At 40.1% G+C, this 9,855-nt stretch overlaps 1 protein-coding gene across 1 annotated transcript; it reads right to left on the bottom strand.

Annotated features, from left to right (window-relative positions):
* Positions 1 to 693: 693 nt before the first annotated feature.
* On the bottom strand, positions 694 to 4,668 carry LOC131573398 (cryptic protein-like). Its single transcript, XM_058827335.1, has 6 exons — positions 4,457 to 4,668; positions 4,253 to 4,302; positions 3,962 to 4,138; positions 2,970 to 3,084; positions 2,757 to 2,866; positions 694 to 921 (listed from the first exon to the last, which is right to left on the bottom strand). Exons 1-6 carry the CDS (start codon positions 4,567 to 4,569, stop codon positions 809 to 811), a joined length of 678 nt encoding a protein of 225 aa, XP_058683318.1. The 5' UTR covers positions 4,570 to 4,668; the 3' UTR covers positions 694 to 808.
* Between the last annotated feature and the right edge of the window lie 5,187 nt (positions 4,669 to 9,855).

The following is a 9,855-nucleotide window of genomic DNA, read 5'->3' as shown; positions in this document are numbered from 1 at the left end:
CAAACATTTTGTAGCCTAGATATACTAATTTTTGGATTATATATTAATCAAGAAAACATTTCTGTAGAAAATATTAAACTAAGTTGCTCTTTGCTGTCATTTTAAAAAAAGAGACACTCTTATTTCTAGGATATGAAGTAAACCCTCAAAAGACAAATAACCATCACTTATGTGTTCTTAATATACATACGATTCCTGCCAGGCAGATTATGCATAAATACAATTTTGCTGTAATAAATAAGACTAAAACCTGAAAGACTATGGAACTTTTACAGTTCTCTATATTAGGGCTTGAAAGATATTTACTCTTAAACCCCTCCTTATGTAGTCAAATTTCTGTTTGTTCATTCTACCCTACACTTTTCTTAAATGAAAAAATATAATGACAAATGGTAGATAGGAATTTTTAAGTTTAAATAAAGTTAAACATAAAGTTTTCAGAAATTAAATCAGTTTTATTTGTTAAAAGAGTTGTACTGTGTACATAAGAAATAACTATAACTTGCAATACTTCAGGCATAGAATATTGGGGGGGTTTGCTTCCACTGGAAGAGCAGTATTTTGGAAATAAAGAATCATTAGAATCAGACATTGATAGCAGTATTAATATAATAATATAATAATAAATACTTCACATTCATATAATCTGAATTTATAAAAGCCTGGTTTTTCATCATCATAATACATCTTAATCTGCCTCCAACATGCAGGTAGAAGTCTTCCGTATTTCATAGAAGAAATGTATGATTCACGGTGAGGGTTATACCAACCCAGAGTATTTCCCCTTGTCCAGTTTCACAGCTGCCAGCTAGCAGAACTCCAGGAGGATGGTGAGCAGGCAAATGACTGAAAACACTGTTTGCTGTAATCTTAAGCCATTAGAATACAGTCTGATAATTTCCTCTGTTTCCGATTTCAGTTCTTAAATGAAATAAAATCAAGAAAGTAAAATGGTTAATGAGTAAATATGTAAATTTGAAAACATAAGGATTTTCAACATACTTGAAAAGTCCTCTGACATCTCACAGGTACTTAAGTTAAAGGTATCAGCTGTTAAAGCCAATCAAAGGGACTATTCTCAGGGGTGAAATGTAAATAGATGTCCCATCAATGATCGTTTGAGGAGCAACTGATAGCACTTATCAGCTCTTGCAGGCATTAATCTCAGAATAATCAAAAGTAAATACCAAGCAAAAGCAAGAGGAAGAACTTCACAAGAGGTTAGCACTCAAGCCTGAATGTCGGCTTTTAACCCTTCCTTTAACAAGGGACTTAGCTTTTAGCAAAAGCAGAGAAGCCATACTCTCCTGAAGGCAAAAACCACGGAGTCTCTACTCAGGGGATTCTCTGCTGGGACCTTTATCGTCTTTCTTAAACTGAGCTCAAGAGTAGTAAGCAATAGACTGATTTTACAGAACATGGAGAGGCCCATTATGTCTTTTGCTCCTGTAACGAGGAACAGTAGGGCCGATTCCAAGGTGAACATGTAAAGAGTTTAATGAGCAAGCTGTGTGCCACGTACATGCACAATACAGAAAACTTCAAGTGTTTCTTGTGGATTTTTTTCCTCTGGAGTTACAAAGATAGGAATGTCACCTTTCTAATGTTTTGATTTACATTTGAGTTGGTGCTACAACTCAGAAGCCACAGCTTCAAGGCACTGCTACTCAAGTAGGAATCTGGTCAGGAAACAAGAGACTGCTTGGGGTGCAAATGAATCTTGAAACCCTTTAGATGTGTTGTTTTCATACCCTGCCAAGCAGTGATGTTGGCCAACTGAAGGAAAGCACGGGATGGGATTGGGATATTATGGGTGGAAAGGGCAAGTACATTTTGCATCGATTTTTGCCACTGAAGAGAAAATATTTAATAATAATACTAATAATACTAATACTACTACTAATACTAATAAATAAATAAATAAATCAATCCTTACTTGTGATCTCAAGAGTAATGAGAGCACTCTGGATCAGTCAGTTCTCCATGGAAAATAATACCAGTATAGCAACTCTTTAAATCTTTATGCTAATTGATAAACTGTTTTCAAAAATATTCAACTATATATTCAGGGAATTTCACAGGCTGATATAGGAAAGACTTGGCTTAAAATGACATGGTGTTTTTGAGGAAACTAAGCGGCACTGCTTTACACTGATCAGGATAATGACTACTTTTTTTTTTTTTTGTGGAGTGTGCTCAATCTTAAAACTCATACAAGAATATTCTGAAGATTGAGATACAGATCTTAAAAAAAGATTCAGTTTTGTGTCATAATTCAGTTTTGTGTATGATGATTGATGATTCTGTGTGTTAAGTAGACACAATTTTTTCTAGTGAAATACCAGTTTCTACTTCTACCACACCAGTATACACTACTTTTTTTTCTTCTTTATCTAAGAAACATGTTTGTGTGCTTGGATTTAGTATAATTGTAGAAATTGTCCTGGTTAAGCGGGAACTCAGATGTACAGATTTTGCAGAACAGAGAAGTATTTAACCTCTGTAGTCTTCAACTAGAATGGCGGAAAGTTTCCTACTGTACAGAATTATGAATATCTGAGAGTGTCTTATGTGACAGTCAATGCAGTCAAGAGCAGTGCTTTTTAATATCTCACTAATGCATTCTCTGAAGCAAAGCAACCCACTGTAGAAGTCCAACTAGTGCACATACAGCACCCTCTGAGTACTGCAACACTGCAGAAAGGCAATTCTGTCACCCACGGGATAAAAATATTAGATTTAATGTCATTTCTTACCACAGTTACCCTGCACTATTTCTGAGAGACAGTGCAGTGTACCAAAGCCACACCGACAAAGCCAACAGCCCTTCAGCACCCAGACGCCGTGGGCAATGCTGCCACAGTTGCTGTCAACGACAAGAGAGATATTTGGTACATCCCTGACCCCACCACAGAAAATAGCCATCCAGAGCACCACTCATTTCCTAGTTTTGCTCAGTTTTTTTTTACCTCAGCCGCTCATCATGTTCACAGTATCTGCCAGTGAAGTGCTTTAGGCAGGCACAGAAGGTCCCCAGGATACAAGTCCCTCCATTCTGGCAGCAGTGTCTATTCAGTTTTTTACCTGCAAGACAATTGTTACAGAGGTTAACATGCATCTCAGGGGCTCTGAAACCTTTTCCTGACTTGTTCTCTCAAGTCTCTCCAGTTCCTGAAGTCTCTTAAGGATATCTAGTTTTATTGTCTTTAGAGACAATAAAATTATATGCCTGTTAGAAGTGTTTGTTCAGCTAAACCCAGTTTGTTTAGTTAAGGATTAGAAACAAGCTACTAGGGATTATAGGACAGTGAAGAAGCAACGCCTGGCAAATTCTGTAGCAGCAGGATGTGTTCAAGTGAAATATTTCACTTTGACAGATACAGGTTTCAATCACACTAAGAAATGGGGCATTTTCACTGGGAGGTGATGGGTGATGCTTATTTTGGAATAAAGAGGTTTTGTTACTGGGAAGTTACTTGGTTTTGAGGCAGAGGGAATGCTCACTTAAAACTTTTCCTGGGATTGAGCACCAATTTAAAACTTTATATATATGGGAGGAAACAGAATCCTTTTTTTTTTTTTTTTCTCCCTGTTAGTACTGTTTCTTTCAGGCAACTCAAACCTTTTTTTTTATAAAATAAACATTTTTATGGTCATGAATTTTAGAAAATATACAGAATGTTACAAAATTTCGCAGATGCTCTTGTAAACACAAAGGGCCAAACACTTCTTCATTCTTAGTATACTTCCTTGTTTTTCCTTAACGCATTTTGCAAGTGAGACCTTAAGTTCTACCTTAAATTTTTATTGCCATTTACTAAGTGGCCATGGATATAATTTAAATGGGTGGCCACAGAAAATCAGCAAGCTGGAATCTTCAAGGACAACAATTAAATCATTACTATATTCCATTTTTTAAAAGTAATTTTATGTCATTGTTTACAAAAATAATGTTACCTACTCTCTGTAATTCCAGTGAAAGGTACGAATGACCTGGAACTCTGTTGCTTTCTACTTTCGTAACTCTGATTCATGTCACTGAGCGCATTTATAAAGGTCCCTTCGTTCTTGAGCTGCTGCTTTTGTGCTGTGGCATTGAGACTTTTCATATCTTCTTTACGTTCTTCTTTTTCAGGGCCTTGACAAGAAGTGCAAATAAGTAAGGGAAGGGTAGTTTGTAATGAAGAAATGCACACTGTAAATGTAGAAGAAAAACGCAGAGGAGCGGGGAGAAACATGAAGTTTTCCTTACCTTTTTCTAAATGAACAGCCTGCCAGACCAGAGTCACAGTGAAAAGAATTCTGGAAAAAATAAAAGAGAAAAAAAACCCCCAAACCATAAGTAAATTTGTGCTAGTAAGACACAAACGCTAAAACGAATGGTTAATGTGTGAACTTTTAAAAGGTATAAGCATCCCTGGCTAGAGAAAGTTCCCGGCATCTCAAGCAAACTTACCTAACCTGATTTCCCCAGTACATTTTCCTGCAGCCTGAAGTAGCCGTGAGGTCCTCCGGGAGAGCTTGAGCAGAAGGAAGATGTCCAGAGCCCTTTACTTCAGGCTGTTGCATGCGGCAGTCCTCACACCGTAGACACCGACGGAAAGAGAAAGCGGGGAAAAAGGAACTTTCCTCTAGCTGCCCGGCTTACAGTAAGGCTTAGTCGCCAGCCTTACCGCTGGCTGAGCCCTCGCCGGGCGCCAGGAACATCCCTCCGGGCTGGAACTCCCTGGCCAGCCCCCGATTTACATGCACTGCTGAAGGGTGGAGCTAGGTGGGGACACCTACTGCTGGGGGGAGACTTGAGGGCCCATGAGCTCAGCAAAAAGCCCAAGGCAGGGAGATCTCAGGTCCAGTGTATTTCTCAAGACAGAAGACTTTGTATCACCATATACTGCATAGGAAAAACAAACAAACAAACATTCTACAGAACTGCAATAGGTGTATCATAAACTGGAGCGAGCAGGTATATATAATGAAGGTTAAAAAGCCTCAGCTCTACTACATGCCTTGTCTCTGCCAGGGTTTTCCACCACGATCTGCTTTATGAGATTGTACTGCTCGGCAGCAGAGATCTTTAAAACCTGCTTTAGAGATTTCTACTAAAAATACTGGGAAAAAACGGTATAAGGTCCTCGAAGAAGGATTGTTGTCTCATCAGAACTGTTAATAACCTTTCAAAACGTTTTCTGAAAATTTTTACTGTTAGTAAATTTAGGCCATTAAGTGGGTATTCCTAGTCTGAGTTTGTGCACTATCAGCAGATACCTAGACATAATTTACCGTGTGTACTGAAATGGGCTAGGACCACTCACATGGCTTTGCTATGACTCAGTATCATGAGCAAAAAGACCTGCAGCTGGGCAGTGCTAAAAAACCAGCTCTGGACAGGCTTTTCTCATCATATTGTCACATTTTGTACCACTGAGTGTACATGGTCTTTACTTAAGCTGTGGCAGGAAACTGCAGCAGTACAACTTGTTTTGTTTTGGAGGGGCCTGTAGAAGAGGGAGGTTTTCAGTGTGTCACTGCAAACCAAGGTAGTACAAATTTCACTTTGGCTAGGTACAAGATCATATGGGTCAGACCTTCACTGAAGAAATAGCTGCACTGACTAAAGACATTATCATCCCTTGTTTTTAAGTCCCTGTGGTGGTCACTTGTCAGATTTGCCCCATCTGAACTAATGGTTTGGAAGCTGTGGTAACTTCTCATTCAATTTGGAACAAAGGCTGGCTTAATTTACAAAGATAGCTGTCCTAATTAAAGTCAACCCTCCTGGAACTAAAGCAGATGGAGAGTGTTTTGAAGACATTCTCTTGCACAACTGTACAGCAGCAGGGGTAACAAGTTGCAAGAGAAGTTGGAAATTATTGTGAAATTAGAAAACTATGGCATAATTGCTATCACAGAAAGAGTGGGAAACATCATACAACTGGAGCACAAGCTATTCAGAATCTCTTTATCTCCAGATTTGAGATGGGTGGATTTGATGGATGGAGAGTGCAGTGGATAAGGAGTTGGCTGTCTGGCTGGATGCAGCCAGAGAGCTGTGGTCAAGGCCTTGGTGTTGAGGTGGAGACTGGTGATGAGTGATGTCTCTCAGGCTCTATTTTGGGACCACTGCTCTGCAATGTTTGCCTCAATGACACAGGCAGTGGGGTCCAGTGCACTCTCAGCAAGTTTGCAAATGACACAAATCTGAGCAGTGCAGTTGACTCAACAGAAGGATGGGAATGCCATCCAAAGGGACCTGGACAAGCTTGAGAATTGGGCCCATGAGAACCTTATGAAATTCAACAAGTCCAAGTGCATGATGCTGCATCTGGGCTGGGGCATTCCCAGACATGAACACAAACTGGGAGAAGTCGCAGAGAGCAGCCCTGAGAAGAGGGACTTGGGGATTCTTGTGGATGAAGAGCTGGACATGAGCCGGCAGTGTATGGTTGCAGCAGGTCAAGAGAGGTGATTCTGCCCCTCTGCTCCACTCTTCTGAGACCCCACTTGGAACAGTGCATCCAGCTCTGGGGTCCCCGGCACAGGAGGGATGTAGACCTGTGACAGTAGGTACAGGGGAAGCCACGAGCTATTCTGAGGGGTTGAACACCTCTCCTATGAAGACAGGTGGAGAGATACGGGGCAGTTCAGCCTGGAGAAGAGAAGGCTCTGGATAAAAGACAACGGTTTTACACTGAAAAAGGGCAGGTTTAGATTAGCTATTAGGAAGATGTTCATTATTGTGAGGCTGAGGAGGCACTGGTACATATTGCCCAGAGAAGTTGTGGATCCCCCATCCCTGGCAGTGTTCAAGGATAGGCTAGATGAGGCCCTTAGCAACCAGGTCTAGTAGAAGCTGTCCCTGACTATGACAGGGGGGTTGGAACTCAATGATCTTTGGGGTCCCTTCCAGCTCCAGCACATTCTATGACTGTATGATGACACACTCTTTTGTATCTCCTGTGAGTACACGGGTCTTCAGCAAGAGGACAGAACAGAATTGACGAAGATTTAAAATGGCTGTTTCTGCAGGGAATGCTTGCAGAGAGTGCTCTGCAGGGAATGCTTGCAGAGAGTGCTCTGCAGGGCTACACCAATCTTAGGGGATAAGGCATTCTCAGTGCTGCCAAAATTATTGGCTCCAATTGTTCTAAGCTCAACCATTTTCTAGTAGATACATGTTAACCCTTTATCTTCATGGCATCTTGTTTCATGGCATGCTTTATGTTTGTTACTAACTTAAACGGATTTAGATGAAGCTATATTCTTCTATATATAATAGAATAGATTATATTGTATTGTACAGACTTGTATTGAAGTACCATGCTTTTTAGAATTGAGAGACTGATGTACATTTATGTGCAATTCAGCTAAATCAGCGCCAGAATTTTATCCTAACGTTTGTGGGTAAGATGTTTCACAGAAGGTGTGTTATGATAAAAATCACAACATGTTAATCCAGGAAGGGATTTTGGTTTTTCTATCTTAAATAGCAACATCTTTGAAGAGAGAGATTACTCACACTGTTGTCTGCCTCTGCCTGCTGTGATTGTTGTAACTAAACATGCTAAAGTTTAGGTGCTTGCTTAAAACCTATCATATTTTAAAGTACTGTCATAGCAACAGATATTGCTCTGAATTAGGACTATGAAATGTTTCACACAACTAAAAGAGATGTCATTTTTGCATGTATTCAGAAAACATGTATATATTATCCACACTTGAAAATGTTTACTTTTGGAAAATGCTTATAATTCAAACAACTCTTGTTTCCATTTGAGTTCTCTAACTGTATAATGGGGCTAGTATTTTGACTTTAAAAAGAAGACCTGTAGTTACATTTGTCCTAGGGTTTCTTTGCTAGCACATTAGGAAAAAATATTAATTTTCAGTTAGGTCTGACTGGTAGTATCACTTTAAGTTACAATATTCAGATGCTTAAATGCTGTCATTTACTACTTAGCTTCTTGTTTCCTCTTTCCATAGATGGAAGACAGAAAAAACATAAACAGAGATAAGTAAACACAAGAACATCACATAGTGGTTTTTTTTAGTAAAACGCAGTGTCGATGTAGTTCTCCTAGAGAATTTTTTGGGTACCAAATTCCCAGTCCTGTACTGGAGGTAACATTTAAAATGCAGCTGCTGGTGAAGAAATACTGATCTATTTTCACACCCTGTGCCATTTGCTCAAGATCAGAAGTCACTCCTGTAACTGCAAGAGCTAACAACCTGGGAGAACTGTAAAGCAGCCGGTAAACATTTCTTGCTTTTGATACCTTGTTTCTTCCTTCTCCCTACAGCCTCACCATCAAGGAATAGGGCATAGGAATGGGGACAGAGAAAACTGCTCAGATGCTGCTGTTGCCTGACTGCACCAGAGGTGAGATTGGTGTGACACTGCAGAAAAGTGCTGCTGTTTGTTGTTGACAGAATCTGCCAGAGAGTGATTGCTTCTGCCCAGGGATTTGTGAGGGGCGGCAGTAAGGGTAGACACACTCCTTTTATCAGCTTCAAGTAAGATAAGAGTGGAGCCAACCAAAGCGCTGGTCCTGAGCATTTCAATCAAGCCCTGCATACACAGGAGATGGCTAACCATTAATTAGGGCTGCTCAGCACAGTTAGTTCCGACAGCAGATCAGGTAGCCTGTAAGGGTGGATAAGTGTGGCAGGAAAATGTGGTGCTACCTTATTGGTGCACAAAATTCCTCTTGTGCTCATGCCAGGAACTGCAGTCTGTGGCCTGCATCTTCTGGCACTCTCCCAAAGTGCAAATGAACCACTACACTGAGAGCTGAAATGTGGATAATACATTATGGGTTTCGGTATATTTGTGTTTCACAGCTACTGTATTGCTCTGTAGATACCCTGTATTTCAGAAAACTTCAGGATAAATAGATGCCTAAAGACTGGAGGTAGCATTGAAAACATCAGAAGCAAGGATGAAGAAATTCTGAGTGTCTGTGTTTTTCTGGGAGCAGTTAGGAAACCTGCATAGGGTCTGCTCAGCTCTGGTCAGTGCAGCCAAAATACCTGCTGACTAGAAAATTCCAAAATTCCAGGTTTGGATTAGAACTAGATCTCTAAACAAACTGGGCAATGTTAAATCAGACATGCAGAATATTATGGAAAATAATGAAAAACAATTAGCCTCCATGAACATTTATTGAAATCTTGGTATTATAGACTTTAGTGAAGCAAAACTCTCAGTCACGGTTCTCTGAGGAAAGGGTAGACTCTAGGCAATTTATATGAGGATGTCTCAGACTGTGTTTAACTCATTCAGTGCTGGGAATAGTGGACAGAAAGATGTAATATTAGCCAGCCTGAGAGTTATTTGTTTATTTTTTATGGTCTTTGGCTTGCTACTAAAGCTTTTGACATCTACCCAAGTGGATTTTCTTTCTATAGGCTACATAAAACTTCTACACAGTTGGACTGAATGATTTTTACAATATCACAGAACTTTCTCAACAGAGGCTGGTCAGACCAGCTCTTATTGCTGTCAGAAATTTCTTATAGGATCACCTAGAGAGGTTGCTGTTGTTGCCTCTGCATTTCTGTGTATGCATACACAGTGTGAATGAACAGTATAAACTACCCAAACAGCTTTTTTTTTGCTCCATGTTAAGAGTGGCTTACCTTGGATTAGCTGAAATTGGCCACTAATTGACTGAAAAAGTAATATGCAGGAAAGTTAGATAATCCATATTGTGACTGGCACCACTTAACTAGTGCCAGAGGTCCATGATGAACTTAAGCAGGATAAATGGCTGCTGCTGCTAAAAGGGTGAGTCCCACTTTGTCTTACACCGTGGGTTGTTTGTACTGCCTCCCTCATGCTGTCACTGCTGTTTGTGC

This window comes from Poecile atricapillus, chromosome Z (assembly GCF_030490865.1).
Source record: "Poecile atricapillus isolate bPoeAtr1 chromosome Z, bPoeAtr1.hap1, whole genome shotgun sequence".
In the NCBI taxonomy this organism is placed as follows: Eukaryota; Metazoa; Chordata; class Aves; order Passeriformes; family Paridae; genus Poecile; species Poecile atricapillus.
Note: the sequence above shows the minus strand (reverse complement) of the source record. Positions and strands in the feature narration are given on the sequence as shown.

Coding starts and splice junctions, on each gene's coding strand:
- LOC131573398 (XM_058827335.1), bottom strand. CDS start 4,569: ATGCAACAGCCTGAAGTAAAGGGCTCTGGACATCTTCCTTCTGCTCAA. Junction 3,085..3,961: donor TTTCACTGGAATTACAGAGA/GTAGGTAACATT, acceptor ATTGTCTTGCAG/GTAAAAAACTGAATAGACAC. Junction 2,867..2,969: donor GAACATGATGAGCGGCTGAG/GTAAAAAAAAAC, acceptor TGTCGTTGACAG/CAACTGTGGCAGCATTGCCC.